We start from the raw sequence: 17,331 nt of genomic DNA on the forward strand, positions 1-17,331 counted from the left end.
GGTGCCCTGGAGCTCCACCTCCAGCCCTCGCCCCGTGCCCTGGAGCTCCACCTCCAGCCCCCCCGCCCCGTGCCCTGGAGCTCCACCTCCAGCCCCTCGCCCCGTGCCCTGGAGCTCCACCTCCAGCCCCTCGCCCCGTGCCCTGGAGCCCCGCCTCCAGCCCCTCGCCCCGTGCCCTGGAGCCCCGCCTCCAGCCCCTCGCCGGTGCCCTGGAGCTCCACCTCCAGCCCTCGCCCCGTGCCCTGGAGCCCCGCCTCCAGCCCTCGCCCCGTGCCCTGGAGCCCCACCTCCAGCCCCTCGCCCCGTGCCCTGGAGCCCCGCCTCCAGCCCTCGCCCCGTGCCCTGGAGCCCCGCCTCCAGCCCCTCGCCCCGTGCCCTGGAGCCCCGCCTCCAGCCCTCGCCCCGTGCCCTGGAGCTCCACCTCCAGCCCTCGCCCCGTGCCCTGGAGCTCCACCTCCAGCCCCTCGCCCCGTGCCCTGGAGCCCCGCCTCCAGCCCTCGCCCCGTGCCCTGGAGCCCCGCCTCCAGCCCTCGCCCCGTGCCCTGGAGCCCCGCCTCCAGCCCTCGCCCCGTGCCCTGGAGCCCCGCCTCCAGCCCTCGCCCCGTGCCCTGGAGCTCCACCTCCAGCCCCTCGCCCCGTGCCCTGGAGCTCCACCTCCAGCCCTCGCCCCGTGCCCTGGAGCTCCACCTCCAGCCCCTCGCCCCGTGCCCTGGAGCCCCGCCTCCAGCCCTCGCCCCGTGCCCTGGAGCCCCGCCTCCAGCCCTCGCCCCGTGCCCTGGAGCTCCACCTCCAGCCCCTCGCCCAGTGCCCTGGAGCCCCGCCTCCAGCCCTCGCCCCGTGCCCTGGGACCCCGCCTCCAGCCCCTCGCCCCGTGCCCTGGAGCCCCGCCTCCAGCCCTCGCCCCTTGCCCTGGGACCCCGCCTCCAGCCCCTCGCCGGTGCCCTGGAGCTCCACCTCCAGCCCCTCGCCCCGTGCCCTGGAGCCCCGCCTCCAGCCCCTCGCCCCGTGCCCTGGAGCCCCGCCTCCAGCGTCTTACCTGGCTGTGCACGAGGGATGCGACGGCCTCTTCAGGGCCTGGAAGCAGCCTCTGCCCTCTGCTCTCCTGGTGCCAGGAGCCACCAGTGCATGAAGCTGGCCCACAGAGTACCCTCCTCTCAGCCCTTTTCCCTGCAGTTGTGTTCTCTGCTGCGGCAAGGTTTGGGGAGCTTCTAGGTCTATTACTCCCCAGTGGCATCTAAAAGTCCTCTCTGGGGAAGTGGGTGTGGCTCAAGCAATTGGGCACTGCCTCCACATGGGAGGTCCCAGGTTCAGTTCCCGGTGCCTCCTAAAGAAGACAAGCAGACACAAGAGAGCGCACAGCAAAATGGACTCAGAGAGCAGGTAGTGACCTCAGACAATGAGGGCGAGTGCAGATAAACAAAATAAATCTTTACAAAAATAAAAAATAAATGAAAGCCCTTTCTTGAGGCTTCTGTGGCATCCAGGTGCTGAAGGTCAGAAGGAACCAAATTCTCCAGTGAACGTGGCCTGGAGCTCATGCTACTCAAAGGCAAGAGCAAATGTGTGAACGCCAGGCGGGCAAGAGCCCACGACCTGAAAACGAAGGCGTTCCTCCTCGCAGCCTTCCCGCAGCTCCCGAACGCCAGGTGTGAACCAGGGCGTGTGAGGTCTGTTCTCTGGGCTCCACAGCACTTGCTGAGAGGATTGTAGCTGGGTGTTTCACTTTGATTGCACGCTCAGTGTGTAACAGGACACATCACCTGGATGACCGCCCCACCCCGGCCAGCCACATGACGTTGATGTGGGAGGAGTGGGGGGGGGGAGGTATATGGGAACTTCATATTTTTTAATGTAACATTTTTTGTGATCTATGTATCTTTTTAAAAAAGACACTTTAAAAATTAAAGGGTTTTATTTCAGATCAAATAAAATGGACACATTACTAGAAGCTAATTTTTTTTTTAAAAGAGATAGGTGAAAAATAACAGGTTGCAAGGCAAAGCATGTAAAAGATCAGGGACTGGAATCTTTATTTTTTAAAATGGTAGAAGGCTATGAGTATATTTTAGGAGTAGGAAGGGCTCAGAATCTATGGTTGGAAATGGGTAGAACTTCAATACCTTTGAATCTCATTCTGAAATTCAGCATTCTGAACTTCTGAACTTCTAAGAGAACTTCTAAGTTCTCTTTTTCAGAAGGATATAAATGTACTGAAATCTGTCCAAATACCCAATGAAGGTAATTTCCACATTTAAAAAAAATTGTTAATGGTTGCTCCTAATTTTCTCATGAGCAGGAGACTTAGTATGTGATTGAAAAAAACGTTTAGTTTGAAAAACAGGAGGCTAGCACTAAATTGCTTTATGACATTGGGCAGGGCACTCAAGAGAAGGAAAGGGACAGAACCAACAAGTACCGAGCATGTTACTGCCAGTGCTGCTGTCATATGTGGCCTCTCTTAGTTCTCACAAACCTCACAGACAGGCAGTGGTACCCCCTTTAGAGATGAGGAAACGCAGGTTCTGAGTTGGTTAGTGGCTTTTCCACTAGCACACAGCTGAAAACAGTGGCAGTACCGGGATTCGAGTCCAGTTCTGCTTGACTCCAGGTAACTGGGAGAACTGGGGATCACCACAGCCCTCAGACCCTTCCTCACTTCACACAAAGGTGGCCCCGGACCCCAACTGTTGTGTAATTATTAGCAGTGAGTGTGCTAGTAAATACTCAGCAACTTGATTGGCTTAGATTCCATTTCATTATTGATTTTAATAAAAATGCAGTGCTAAAACAACATTCAATTGAAGAAGGAAACTTTAAGGAATCAATAAATCGGAACTTGTGGATTGTTTGTCCATGTTCTTACTAGGGTAGGTGATCTGATTGTCCTAAAGCAGAAAACTTTCAAATTGCTAGTGCTATTCTATAGAATGCACTTAAGCAAACAGGTATTTTCTGCATTTGTGTATTGAATTCAAAATAGAAATCCATTATATGCAGAACCAGATCTGAGCTACATCTTTCTACAATTATACCCAAAATCATGACTGTAATTTCATCAGAGTTCATTTTCTGAGGCATGGCTGGTGGGCAAACAAAGCTTTCTCTTCAAAAAAAGAATGCAACTTGGAGGTTTTTGAAGGGAATGTGTGAATGGTGGATGGACGTAAAAGGAAAAGACTAGAGGAGCAGAGAGAGAGCGAGGCTGCGAGACCGTAAAGAACGTTTTCAGAGAGCTGAGCCCTTCGCATGCCTAACTCCCCCCCCTGAGTCACCATCTGAGGAAGCCGCTTCGCCCCGAGCCCAGCCCCAGGCTCCACTGAGAGCCCTCCCTCCATTACTGCTGCTGGTTTCAGGTTACGCTGCTTCCTTTTGTTTCATTTCACATCTGATACAGTTTATTATTGCATAAACATATGAAGGTTAGATTTGGCTTTATGTTCATACATCAGAATGGAGCAAAAATAATTTAACACAAGAATTATTTTTCTTTAAAGGCCTCGATATATTATACACATTAAGGGACACCAGCAGCATGTAAAGAAAGTGGCAGACGTAATCCAAAAGGTGAAGAAGATAAGACAGTACAGAAACAAAGGTCAGTCCCCAAGCAGCCCCCCGAGTGCTGAGCTTCGCTTCCTGAGAGGAGGCCTTGTCGCCTCGTGGCCTTTTGGTCCTGAAGTCGCTCGTTCGGATCCTGAAGGTCTGGTGACGTTAAAGTGAGAGAAGAACCACATGCCACCCATCCCGCCTGCTCAGCCTTCCTTCTCTTCCTTGGCTGAAATGAAGACATCTCGTCTCCTTCATCCTTAAAGCCAGATGGCAACAGCTGCTTTGCTCGCTTCTCGGCACTGGTGTGAAAATGACATTGAGGTGATAGAGACAACACATCGGGAACTTGAAAATTTAAGACAAACTATCCCTTAACCAAGCTGCTGCTGCATCAGGAGGTCAAGTCTTTATCTCAAAGTTGAAGGCAGTGTTGTAGGTGGTCCCCAGCTCTGAGGTGAGGCAGAGCGGCTCGCTCTTCTGCGAGGAGGCGATGAACCAGCCAGGGAAGGCGGCGGACTCGAAGGTGGAGGTCCCGCCGGGCCTGCTGTGGTAGAAGAGGAAGGACTTCACCGGCTCGCGGTTGTCGTACAGGTCGCGGAGATTCTGCTTCTGCAAGGTGAGAAGAAAGCCCAGGAGGAGAACCAGGAACCGAGGCGTTCAAAGTGCCTTGCACAAAACCACATGTTCAAAGTTCAAGAGAGCCTCGTCCACCTTTTAGAACAGGCCCATAAAAACATTTCAAAGAAGTAGCAGAGACACGGACAAGTAAAAAGAGAGAGAATGAAAATAACCAAAATCAGGAATGAAAGAAGGGACAGAGCAACTAGACAAGAAAAATTTTAAAAAGACATACAAACAGGAAAGGAGGAAGTAAAACTCTCCCTATTTGCTGATGACAAAATCCTACACACAGAGAATCCTGGAAAATCTACAACAAAGCTACTAGAGCTAGTAAACAAATTCAGCCAAGTGGCAACACACACGATCGATACAGAAAAGTCAGTGGCATTTCTATACACGAGTAATAAACAATCTGAAGAGGAAATCAAGAAAAAAAATCTGTTTACAACAGAAAATAAAAGACTCATATATCTAGGGAAAAAATTAACCAAGGATGTAAAGGACTTGAACACAGAAAATTACACATTACTGAAAGAAATTAAAGACCTAAATAAATGGAAGGACATTCCATGCCTATATATGTGAAGACTAAATATTGTTAATATATCCATTTTCCCAAAATGATATTCACATACAGATTCAAAGCAATTCTAATAAAAATTCCAACAGACTTCTTTGCAGAAATGGAAAATTCAGTCATCACATTCTTTTGGAAGGTGGACCCAAATCACCAAAACCATCTTGTAAAGGAAGAACAAAGTTGGAGGACTCACACTGCCTGATTTTAAAACTTTTTGTGGGGAAGTGGATGTGGCTCAAGTGATAGAGCTCCCACCTACCACAGGGGGGGTCCCAGGTTCAGTTTCCAGGCCTCCTGGAGAAGGCAAGACAACAAGCTGGAGCGATGAGTAGGCAGGCAAGCTAATGTAAGAAGATGATGCAACAAAGAGGAAAGACAATAAGAGACACAAGAAAGCAAGGAGCTGAGGTTGCTCAAGCAATTGAGCACCTCTCTCCCACATGGGAGGTCCCAGGTTTGGTTCCCAGTGCATCCTATAGAGAAGATGAGCACACAGCAAATGGACACAGAGAGCAGACAGCCATGTGCAAACAATGAGGGTGGGTGGGAGGAAAGTAAATCTTTAAAAAAACCTTAATGCAAATCAACAGTAATAAAAACAGCATGACACTGGCACAAGGACAGATATATAGACCAATGGAACCAAATTGAGAGCTCAGAAATAAACCCTCCCACCTATGGCCACCTATGGCTTTTGATTTTTGAAAAGGGTGCCAAGTCCACTCAATGGGGAAAAACCAGCTCTTCAAAAAAGGGTGTTGGAAAAAGTGGATATCCATATGCAAAAGAATGAAGGAGGACCCCTACCTCACACCATATACAAAAATTAACTTAAAATGGATCTAAGACCTAAATATAAGAACTACAAATATAATGCTCCTGGAAGAAAACAGAGAAGCATCTTGAGGACCTTGTACTAGGCAATGGTTTCTTAGATTTAACACCAAAGGCATGAGCAATAAAAGAAAAAAAAGACAAACAGGACTTAATTAAAATTTAAAACTTCTGTATATCAAATATTTATCAAGAAAGTAAAAAAACCTACAGAATGAGAGAAAATATTTGGAAAACCATATATATAAGGGTTTAATTCCTAGACTATATAAATAAATCCTTCAGCTCAACAACGAAAAGACAAACAACCCAATTTTTTTAAATGGGCATGACTTGAATGGACATTTCTCCAAAAAAGATACAAAATGGCCAAAAATATATGAAAAGATGCTCAATGTCATTAGTCATTAGGCAAATGCAAATCATAACCATAATGAGATACCACTTCACACCCATTAGAATGGCTGCTATTTGGGAAAAAAAATAGAAATTAAGTGTTGGAAGGTATGGAGAAATAGGAACACTCATTCATTGTTAATGGGAATGTAAAAGGGTACAGCCGCTGTGGAGACGCTTTGGTGGTTCCTCAGAAAGCTAAATATAAAACCACTACATGATCTGGCAATCCCACTACCAGGTATACCCCAAAAGAACAGGCAGTGGGGGCTCAAATAGGCATTTGCACACCCATGTTCATGGAAGCATTATTGACAATGCTAAAAGATGGACGCAACCCAAGTGTCCATCAAGAGATGAATGAAGAAATAAAATGTGGTGTGTACACTCAATGGAATATTATTCAGTTGTAAAAAGGAAAGAAGTTCTGATACATTTGATAACATGGATGAATCTTGAAGACACCGTATGAAGTGAAATAACCCAGACCCAAAAGGACAAATTTTATATGATCTCACTTACATGAAATAACCAGAATATTTGAATTCATAAAATCAGAAACTAGAATGCAGTTCCCAGGGGTTTAGAGAGGGGAATGGAGAGTTAATATTTAATTGGTATGGAGTTTTACTTGGGATGATGGAAAATTTGGGGAATAGATTATGATGAAGGAGGCACAATTTTGTGAATATAATTAACTCCACTGAATTGTATATTTGAAAAGGAATAAAAAGGGAAATGTTAGATTGTATGTAAGCCACACGCACACACACACAAGCACATGCACATATGTAAAACATAAAGCTGTACAACACAAAGCAGGAATCCTAATGCAAACAGCGGGCTAAAGTTAATAGCATAATTACCATAATGTTATATCATCCATTGTAGTAAGCAGTACCACAGTAGTGTAGAATGTTAACAATAGGGAAAACGGTGTACTTGAGAGGGAGATATATGGGAACTCTGTACTTTATGCATGATGTTTCTGTAAACTTACAAGTGCTCTAATAAATAAACAAAATAAAAATGAAACAACCTTTGTGGCAAATATTAATACAAGGAGCAGCTGACAGAGAACATGCATCAACTCTCACCTCTCCAGAATCCACCCTCAAATCCAGAGCTAGCACAGGAAGGACCTGAGGGACAGGCCAGCGAACAAGGGCCACACTGGACAGTGAAGTGGAACTCTCCCCACACCAGAGGCTGGGGGTCCCTTAGGAAAAGGAAGAGGGTGCAGATCTGCAGGGGCTGCCGGGGTCCTCCGTACACAAACTGCAACCGTTAGAGCTCCTCCCGCGAGAACCAGGCGTGACGAAGGACAGGCAGGGCAGCGGTGCAGGTCCCTGACCAAAGACCGAGTGTAAAAGGATGGCCAATGCCACGAAGACGACGCGAGGGGTTTTAAAACTCCAAAGACTTGCCACCAAAGGGACGCAGTAAGTGGAGCGGTCAGGAAACGGCTCCCATATTGTATACAGAAGCATACTTGTATTTGTGTGTATCATACATGTATCTATTATACATTTAGGTCAAATAAGTCTTTCTAAGTACGATGCACATGGGCAGGTGTTCAGAGAACTCGGGCACGGTCTGGAACAGCCTTCTCCAGAGTCACGACCCTGTTCGTCCCAATTCTTGGGGCAGCCGGAAGCTTAGGAGCAGCCTGGATGCCTCGTTTCCGCGTCTCCGCCAGCACCAAGCCTGGCACGTCCCACGGTCTCTCCTTCTAAATGAGTCCTGACCCTCCTGATGCGCTGAGCCGCTCCTCACAATCTCAAGCCAAGCCTAACGCAGCCCCGCACGGCTGGGAACACTTGCTCTCGCCCCGTTTCCCCACCAGCCGTGCTCCACGAACAGCTGGGCAACCCCGAAAGCCGGTAATAGAAATAAGACTGCGCTACGCCCTGGCTTAAAACACATTCATGATTTTCTCTTATGACGACAATAGAAAACAAACTCCTTCGAAGTCTGCAGGGCCTCTGTGAGCTGCTCTCGGGTACCCGAAGCTCTGGCTCCCACCCCCCACGCCCGCCCCTGCCTGCTCGCTGTGCTCCAGCCTCCCCTCTCCTTCCTTCCGCAGAGGCCAAGGACCTCCCGGAGAGGGGCCTGCGCCTGCTCTCACCCCTCCTGGACGTGCGTGCCCTGCACTTTCCCACGGCTGACCCCTGCCCGTTACTGGGGTCTCAGCTCAAGATCCCCTCTTTCAAGCCCCCACCCACCATAGCTCATTTCCGGGCTGTTTTCCTCATTAATGCTAATGGCTTTCTGAACTTTGCACATTCATCTATCGCGTATAAAAATTACTGTGAGATCTGTGCCTCATGCTAGTCCTCAGCACACAAACAAGCCCCTGGATTCTGCTCAGCCGTCGTTTGTTCACCGATAAAGTAAAGAATACCCTCCTATTTCAACTCCAATGCCCCCTCCCCTGCCCACTTCCAGCCAGAAGAGAACTTCCCGAGACGTACCGTGTGCGGCGGTGTCTGCTCCCACCCGGAGGAGGACACACCACACTCCCACCTAGAGCCAGACTCTCCATGGGCGGAGGTGGGCCCCGGCACGTGCCGACAAAGGGCCGTCCTCCAGCGGGTGTTCCCTCTTTCCCATGCACCACCAATTCCGCCTGCTCTACTCAGTCATTACCAGCATAATATTTGCTGTCCTTTCTACCATCTTAAAAAACAACCATTTTGATTACCCACTACCACTACCAGTTCCCCTTTGCAGAAAATTGATGAAATCGTTGTCTCCTCTAATTCCTCTCTTAAACTCAGTCCACCCAGCCTCTTGCCCCCACCACGGCCCCACACTGCTCTCACCAAGGCCAGTAATGACCTCTGCAAGCCTTGGTCCTCACCCAAAGACCAGGGCACAGCACACAGGACCGAGCAGACAGGACACAGCTGAAAGTGCCACCCCCAGCCCTCGCCGTATGGGCCAGCACCCGCAGGTGACACAGTGTCACTGCCTCCTCCCTTGCTTCAGGACCCATCGCTCACCTGGTTTTCCTCCAGCCCTGCCTACCGTGCCCCCTTCCCAGCCGCTCGTGCTGCAGGCCCAGGGCGGGGTCCCGTCATCTTGTCTTTTCCGCCTCCTTTTACTGCTTTGCTGGCTTTGTCCTGCTCCTGACTGTCCACCACGTGCCCTTGAGGACGGCGGATTCCGCTCTCTAAGCTCAGCTCTGGATTCCTGTGTCCAGTCGCCCAATGACACCTGCACTTGGCCGTCTAGCAGATGGCTCAGACTTACCAGCGGGGTCCTCTCCAAGCCCTCCCCACCCCAGCAGATGAGGAAGCTCCGACCTTAGAGCCAGCTCGGCCGCTCTCCCGCCCACGCTGCACCTTCTCTTGCTTCCACCTCAGAAGGCCAAATGTCCAGCCTCTGGCCCGCTCTCCCCACCTCCACTGCTACCTGCCCATCAGAGCACACCTTGGTAACCTCAGAAGCCCCTGAATGTTCACCCTGGACCCCACCTTCTACTCGCAGCTAGCCGCCCGGGTTCAGCGTCATCTTCTGCCCAGAGCGTTCCCGTCATTTCCCATTTCACGCAGGTTCAAAGGCAAAGCCGCCCTCCCGCCTGCCCCCACCTTGAGCTCCTGCACACCTGCCACCCCTTCCCCGAGTCACCCAGGCTTCTCGCAGGTGCTCGGCCTGCTCTCGCCGGGCCCTGCTGGCTCCCTTGGCCTCCACTCAGCTGGGGTCCCGGCTTCTCGGTGGAGCCAGCTGTGCTGTTCAGCACCGCAGCCTGGCTCTCCTCCATCTTCCACGGTCTCTTTAGCCCAAGCCAATTGTTCTTTTTTTTTTTCCCATTTTTTATTATCTTTTTTTTTTAAGATATATAGAATTTGTGTGGTGCATTCATTGCATTTGATGAGTACATTTTGGAGCACTGCTACACAGCATGGATTATAGTTTATGTTGTAGTTCACACTCTCTCCCAGTCCATTCAGTGGGTTATGGCAGGATATAGAACATCCTGCATCTGTCCCTGCAATATCGTTGAGGACAACTCCAAGTCCCGAAAATGCCCCAGTATCACACCTTTTCTTCCCCTCTCCATGCCTTCAGCAGCTCCCATGCCCATACCTTTAACAGAGCACACATTTACCTGTTCTCTTGCTTATAGCATCTCTCCCACCCACGCAGTGCAAAGGCCAGGAAGTATCTTCATATTTGCAGAATTGACTGACTTAAACCAAATTTTATTCTACAAGCAGTTATGAAAGGAACCAAATAGAGAGCTTGGAAATTAAAACAGTAAAGACAAATTTAAGAAAATACAACGGAAGGGGGATTTAGCAGACAGGACGGGGCCAAAAATGCAAACAAGAGCTGGGAGATTGAACCAAGACATTCTCCCAGAATGCAACACCAAAACAATAATAACAAAAGGACAGAAAGTATGACAATAACTGAATGTCGAAATGAGGACTGGAAGTGAGACTCAACGACTGATGAATTCCAAAGGAGACATACAGGTGAGTGAGAAAGAGGCTGTACCTGCAGGTGTTCCCAGGTAGAGAAAGACAGGGGACTGAGCTGCGAGAGGCAGGACAAGCAAAAGTCTACTGCGCACCCAGAACTCAAAAAAAGCTCAGGATATGTATGCTGAGGAAAATGAGAGTATTTCTTTTCTAATTCCAAGGTAATATTTTCTCCCAAAGAAGCTTCTTGTGAAGGAAACTGGCACGCCTCCACGGGTGTCTTAGATACTCACCTTCAGCTGCAGTGTGGGCTTCCCGGCGTCCTCGCAGGACAGACAGATCTCCTGCCTGTCTATTCCCATATAAATGGGATCTCCTTTGCCTTGCTCAAGAGCCTCTCGATGCTGGCACGGGAAAACAGCCACCTTCACTGCCAATGTAAGGGGGAGGTGAGTGTTGGCTTCCTTTTGAAGTCAGGAGAAGACCCTCTGATTTACCAAAAGAGTGGCTTCCAACAGAGGCCAAACCAGCTGTTCAGAGAGCAGGCCCTGCTGCCCTGGCCCCCAAGCGGCCAGCGCCCTTTAGCTCGTCCACCCTCCTGCACCACGGCCAGTCTCTGCCCCAGAAATGGAGCCAACGTGAAATGCTCAGTGGACTCTGCCCGGGCCTCGGCACACCTCAGCTCCAACACCTGGAGAAGGGAGCCCCGCTCCAGGCAGCGCCCTTGGAGAGCTCTGTCCTTCAGCATCGTGGTGCTGAGCTCCGCCTTCCCGTGGCACCCCCTTCTACACAAGCCCCCCTGGCCCAGGACACAGAAGGCAGCCCCCACTCCCAGGAGGTCCCTTCACTCCACGATTCCTTTAATCAGAGACAAACTTGCCCTCACTTCTGCTCCCGGGAGCTGCGCAGCTCTCCTGGACACACGGGCCCATCGTGAAACCACACCCTCGCCCAAGGCCGGGTGCCAGCCTCTGGCCCGGGAGGGGCCGCCTCGGGGGGCACTCACCTGGGACCGCGTTGCCGCTCTGCGGCACAGCCACCAGCGTCTCGTTCTGAAGGGCCCACACCTGCTGGTTCAGGTCTGAGATGATCCCGACTTCAGGGTGAGCAGCTGTGGTGTCGGTGGAAATGCGTCATGAGGACACGGGCCGGCCGGCCGCTCCCCGTCCCCAGGGAAGGGCAGTCCTCCACGGGGAGGGGGGCTGGGGTCGGCTCACGCTGGAGCCGGGGGCCGTGGTGAGGGCACAGGGGCTGAGGAGGGGGCGGCCTACAAGGGGCCAGGGACACAGGCACGACAGCTCCCGGCCTCTGCTGGCGCTGGTGTGAGAGCGGCGGCAGAGGGACCGCGCCCGCCAGAAGCCCAGGGCCCCAGGGGCGGCGGGGCGCAGTGGGAAGGCGCACAGGAGGGGAAGGCTGTGCTGCGGCCCCCGGGCCCCCACCCAGGACCCCAGTGTCACCTTGTAGGGTCTTGCTGTGATCCGGGTTGGCTCGAAAGTGCAGCATGGTGGGGTCGCCACAGTCCTGTGGGGACAGAGAGGAGGGTTGGGCCTCAGGGGACCTTCCCAAGACCCTCTCGGGACCTGGACACGGAGCGGACCTGGGCAGGAGATCGGAGCCGCCCCTGGGAGCCCACGGCAGCCTCGAGGCGGGAGCAGGCGGCCCTCCCTCTGCCGGAGGACCCGGGCCAAGCACGGCCTGGGACCTTACATGCCCCCGACCCCTGGGTGCCGATTCCTCCTCCCACAGCCCCCCAGAGCAGCTCTAGCGAGAAGCGGCTGAGCCCGTGCAGGGCGGGCAGAGCCACGGCGTGGCCGGATCGTTGGCCGTCGCCGAGCCCCGAGCACGGCAGAGACCCAGGCTGTCCTGACGGCCGCTCCAGCTCCGGCTGCATGGGACAGGGAAGGGCCTTACGGGACGTCCAGGGACCGAATCGTGGCTCCAGCAGTCCCAGGAGCTCGTCCGACCACGGGCCCTTTATCTGGGGAGGAGAGGGAGGCTCCAGCTTCTTCAGTGGGTGTGACGGCCACCTGACAGGAAAGAAAACCAGTTCCTCCTGCCAGAGGTCCTGGGAGGCTCGGGCGAGAAATCCCGCATCAGCAGCGTGTGAGGGACGCTGGGCCACCGAGAAGCGTGGCCGCCTCCTCCCAGGACGACCAGGAAGCAGGCAGTGACCCAGCCGGGGCTCCTCAGCAGGGGAGCCCGAGGGACTTCCCGGAGCTCAGGCCTCCTGCCCTGACTCACGGTTATGGCCGTGAGTGCCAAGGCCTCCTGGCCCGGGCGCTGCGGGCGGGAAGCCTCACGCTCTCGTCAGGCTAAGCAGGCCCCAGGAGCACAAAATCAGCAGCCTGCCGCAGGTGGGGTCCACGTGGCGTTTCCAGCCACCCAACTGCCCCACCCAGGCCACCTCTGCACGGAGGGTGAAGCTGAGAAGCCCCCCCACTCAGCCCCTCAGAGCCCCCCACTCAGTCCCCCAGAGTTCCCCCCCATTCAGCCCCTCAGAGCCCCCCACTCAGCCCCTCAGAGCCCCCCACTCAGCCCCTCAGAGCCCCCCCACTCAGCCCCTCAGAGCCCCCCACTCAGCCCCTCAGAGCCCCCCCACTCAGCCCCTCACAGCCCCCCACTCAGTCCCTCAGAGTTCCCCCCCATTCAGCCCCTCAGAGCCCCCCACTCAGCCCCTCAGAGCCCCCCACTCAGTCCCTCAGAGCCCCCAACTCAGCCCCTCCGAGCTCCCCCCCACTCGGCCCCTCAGAGCCCCCCACTCAGCCCCTCAGAGCCCCCCACTCAGTCCCTCAGAGCCCCCAACTCAGCCCCTCAGAGCCCCCCCATTCAGTCCCTCAGAGCCCCCAACTCAGCCCCTCCGAGCTCCCCCCCACTCGGCCCCTCAGAGCCCCCCCACTCAGCCCCTCACAGCCCCCCCACTCAGCCCTTCACAGCCCCCCGTTACTCAGCCCCTCAGAGCCCCCCCACTCAGCCCCTCACAGCCCCCCCACTCAGCCCTTCACAGCCCCCCGTTACTCAGCCCCTCAGAGCCCCCTGCACTCAGCCCCTAAGAGCCCCCCACTCAGCCCCTCACAGCCCCCCGTTACTCAGCCCCCCACAGCCCCCCCACTCAGCCCCTCAGAGCCCCCCCTACTCAGCCCCTCAGAGACTCACACTCAGCCCCTCAGAGCTACCCCCCTCCACTCGGCCCCTCAGAGCTCCCCGCCTCCACTCAGCCCCTCACAGACCCCCAATCAGCCCCTCAGAGCTCCCCCCCACTCAGCCCCTCAGAGCCCCCCCCCCACTCAGCCCTCAGAGCTCTCCCCCTCCACTTGGCCTCTCAGAGCCCTCCCACTCAGCCCCCCCAGCTCCCCCTCCCCTTGGGGAGCCTCTGGGACCACCTGCACATCCTTGACTGAGGCCAGCCTGGTCTCTGGTGCCCCCTACTCAGTGGGTTTCAGAACCGCATGCGTATTAAAGGAGTAGGAAGCGATTTCTCCCAAAACTAAGCCCCCGGCCCAGTTTCCCCCACCGTCTGCTCCAGCAGGGCAGGGCACGTGGCAGGCACTCAGGAAACGGAGCGTCACGTGTTCATCGCCTTGGTGATGCCCCATCCCATCTGCTGTGGTCCAGCCCAAACATCTGCTGGAGGCACAAATGAGCGGCGGGATTTCAGGAGGCAAAACAGCAGTCCTATAGCTTCGTAGTCCCCCATCGAGGTAGGAAAAGAAAAAGAATGAATCGGGCCGCCGTCCACGACCGTCTTCCGGGGCGACAGGAGTCTCCTCGGCCTCCGGTGGGCACGCCCCTCTCCTCCCAGCCCGGCCCCATCACTGTTGCCCAGGGGACAGCAGCAGTCAACAGACTTGTAACCCCTACACTCTGATTTATTGGACTTGCCCCACTCAGCTAACATGGAGGTGAAGAAGGTCAACCACCACACCAGGGAGCCAAGAGTGCCTACAACTGCAAGCAGGAGGATTGCATCCATCAGCCATGTGGAATCTAAGCCCCCTCTTGACATAGATGTGGAGTGGACACAGCCATTCTAAGGTCCAAGGGATGGAGGAATAGAGTTTGGATTAGAGTGGACTTGCTGATATTCTATTCATGAACTATTGTGAGTAGTAATCAAAGAAAATGGGGCATTGGTGTGGAGAAAGTGGCCATGGTAGCTGCTGCGGGTAGGGAGTGGGAGGAAGAGATGTGATGTGGGGGCATTTTCGGGACTTGGAGTTGTCCTGGGTGGTGCTGCAGGGACAGTTACTGGACATTATATGTCCTCCCATGGCCCACTGGGTGGACTGTGGGAGAGTGTGGGCTATGGTGTGGACCATTGACCATGAGGTGCAGCAGTGCTCAGAGATGCATTCACCAAGTGCAATGAATGTCTCATGATGATGGGGGAGATTGTTGCTATGGGGGGAGGAGTGGGATGAGGGGGTGGGGGGTACATGGGGACCTCATGTTTTTTTAATGTAACATTAAAAAATGGATGGGGACCAAAAAAAAAGAAATATAAGTTTTAGGTAAAGGAGAAGAAAAAAAGGTGGCCGCTGTCCTCCTGCACGCCTCTGCCCAGCTCTGGGCACCTCCCCCGTGTGTCTCCCAGCACAGCGCTCTTCTTGGGGGGCTCACAACAAAACAGCGTCTAACAGGCTCCACTGCCTGGGCTGGAAAGCAGAGCCACGCCAGGAGCCACCAGCAGCACAGAGGAAGCTACACGGAGAGCTGGCCACGCAGCGCCAGCGGCTGCCCACCCTAGGTGGGGACAGCTGCAGCAGGACTAAGCAGGGGCCACAGGGCCCTAAGCTCGAGAAGGGCCCTGCGGGACCCGAGCCCAGGCCGCAGCGGGGTCCTCGGCTGGGCAGGGGGTCAGCCCGCAGACGCTGAGGCCCAGGGACACCACTGCCCCGTCACTGCCTGAAAGGCCCTGGGGGCAGCTCGGGCCACCCTGCCAGGCCACCTTTGTATTTGGAGGGTGTTTGTCCTCTCCAGCCTCAGCCTCTTACTCCACCAGTTCCAGGACCTTCCAGCACTTCCCGGCGTTCTCAGCACTCAGCAGCCATTCTGATGTGATCAGTTAAAACTTCAATTCAGAAAGAAATTAGAAGGTGGCACCAGGGCCCGGTGCAGAGAGCCCCCGTCCTGGGGGGAGAATAGGAAAACAAAAAGAAAGAGAATAGGAGAGATGGAAAAGGGGGAAAGAACGGGACCACGGCAGTGGATAATGGAGAGGTAGGGAGAACACGTCAAGTGGGCCTGGAACTTTTGTCTTCAAGTGGAAGGGATGGACATCAGGTTTACACGCTGGCCTGGCTGTGCTCGAGAATGTTGACGCCGGCTATAAAAAGCAATATAATCTGGAGTGTGTTTCCTGTGTCAACACAATCCAGGCCATATTTAGCTTTGCTGAATTCTTTCTATTAATGTCTAACTGCCATGATGAAAAACAGCAATTACACACACCAATAAGCATAGTTTTAATTAAATTCAAGTAAGTATTCCATTCCTATGGAAGTGATTCTAAGAGATCTCTTAGTCCAGATTCTAATTTTCAAGCTCAAAAGTGTCTTCATCCAGGCAAATCCTGCGAGACCTCGTGAAGAGGAAGGAGCCTCAAAAGGGGACGAGGCAGGCAGGAGCCGGCTCTCCCACCACCGCCGGGGTCCCTGGAGGCGTTATACAGACACCGCCTCCACGAGCCCCCACTGCAGCCAGGCTGGCCACCCCGCCAGCGCGCTGGGAGCCGCTTGGCCCCACGCGAGCCGAACACGGAGAATCAAGCTCGTAGCAGAACTAGCCTTGAGGCCACAGGTCCGGCTCTCAGCCAAGCCGGCGCCAGTGGGGTTCCGGAGAGGACCCAGCAAGGGCCACCATGAGCCGGCTGGAGAAGGGCGGTTCCTCACGTCGGGTGCGCCACGGAGCGCAGCGCCCACAGAGCAGACCGAGGCCAGGGCCGCCCAGCATGGACGCTGATGTCCTCAGACCTGCCCAAAGGCCCTGTTCCGCCAGAGCCCGTGGTCGGAGACGGGCGACTCTCGGGCTGATAGCCACGTCTTAGAGGTGAAACCCCCGCGCCACACATGTGGGATGACGCGCTTTCATAGCTTTCTGTCCCGCGGGGTAAAACGAATGACAAAAATGAACAAAAAGAGCCCCCAGACTTCTCACCAAATGGCAGAAATAAGAAGAAGCTTTCAAAGAGTTTAGATACAAGGCCATTCAGGACCGCCGCCAAGGCAACGTCTCCAAGTTTAAAACAGCGGCTGGCCAAGCCGAACTCAGGCACGACGAAAACAGCTAGAGCAGAAGCCTGAAGAGAGGCACAGGAGGGCAGAGGTTGACGTGACCCAAGTCCAAAAGTACTGGACAAAGAGCCAAATGACAGAAAAAGCCTTCACCCGATGGTGCCCGTCACACAAGATGCAAAAGCCATAGAAGAAAAGATGATAATATGAATTTAATTTGGAACAAAATTTGGACAAAACACATCATGAAAGAAGTTAAAAGTCAGGAGAAAACATTTGCAACACTTCTGACCAGCAAATAATAACAAAAAATTGTAGTGTTCCTACTAATCAATTAGAAAAATGCAAACAATACTATAGAAAAATGAGCAGTGCATGTAAAAAACATCTCACCGAGAAGAAAATACAAATGTCCAATAAGTATACGTAATTATAAAGTACCACACTAGTAATTAGCAAATGCAAATCAAGGCAGCAATGAGGCACGGTTTCCACCCGTGAGGAAGGCACAGATTAAGCAGACGTCAGGCCGCGGCGCGGGGACCAGACTCAGGACACGGTGGGCGGGGGCGGCTCAGGCAGGGGGAGGCCATCTCGCCTGAGCTGGTGAAGAGGGGAAGGTGTGCGCCGGTCCGCACCAGCCGGCTTCCCAGGTCGTGGCGCGGCTCCACCAGGGGCTCCGGGACGGCCG

General features: G+C 53.8%; 1 protein-coding gene across 2 annotated transcripts; it reads right to left on the reverse strand.

The window, feature by feature from the left end:
• Nucleotides 1-3,278: 3,278 nt before the first annotated feature.
• On the reverse strand, nucleotides 3,279-12,535 carry LOC101447343 (interleukin-36 gamma). Of its 2 annotated transcripts, XM_058277997.2 has the most exons (5): nucleotides 12,322-12,535; nucleotides 11,868-11,931; nucleotides 11,417-11,521; nucleotides 10,704-10,840; nucleotides 3,280-4,158 (listed from the first exon to the last, which is right to left on the reverse strand). In XM_058277997.2, the coding sequence occupies exons 2-5, from the start codon at nucleotides 11,911-11,913 to the stop codon at nucleotides 3,949-3,951; spliced, it is 498 nt and encodes a 165-aa protein (XP_058133980.1). In that variant the 5' UTR covers nucleotides 11,914-11,931; nucleotides 12,322-12,535; the 3' UTR covers nucleotides 3,280-3,948. The 2 variants fall into 2 exon arrangements, with proteins under 2 accessions (XP_058133981.1, XP_058133980.1); XM_058277998.2 differs by lacking the exon at nucleotides 12,322-12,535 and having other exon boundaries at nucleotides 3,279-4,158; nucleotides 11,868-12,308.
• Nucleotides 12,536-17,331: the final 4,796 nt, after the last annotated feature.

The sequence above is a fragment of the Dasypus novemcinctus genome, chromosome 17, assembly GCF_030445035.2.
Source record: "Dasypus novemcinctus isolate mDasNov1 chromosome 17, mDasNov1.1.hap2, whole genome shotgun sequence".
In the NCBI taxonomy this organism is placed as follows: domain Eukaryota; kingdom Metazoa; phylum Chordata; class Mammalia; order Cingulata; family Dasypodidae; genus Dasypus; species Dasypus novemcinctus.

Bases quoted from the DNA above. Each gene is read 5' to 3' on its own strand.
- LOC101447343 (XM_058277998.2), bottom strand. From the start codon at position 11,913: ATGCTGCACTTTCGAGCCAACCCGGATCACAGCAAGACCCTACAAG. The intron at 11,522-11,867 runs GTGACACTGGGG...CCGACACCACAG, and splicing joins TCACAGCAAGACCCTACAAG to CTGCTCACCCTGAAGTCGGG. The intron at 10,841-11,416 runs GTGAGTGCCCCC...TTACATTGGCAG, and splicing joins GAGCGGCAACGCGGTCCCAG to TGAAGGTGGCTGTTTTCCCG.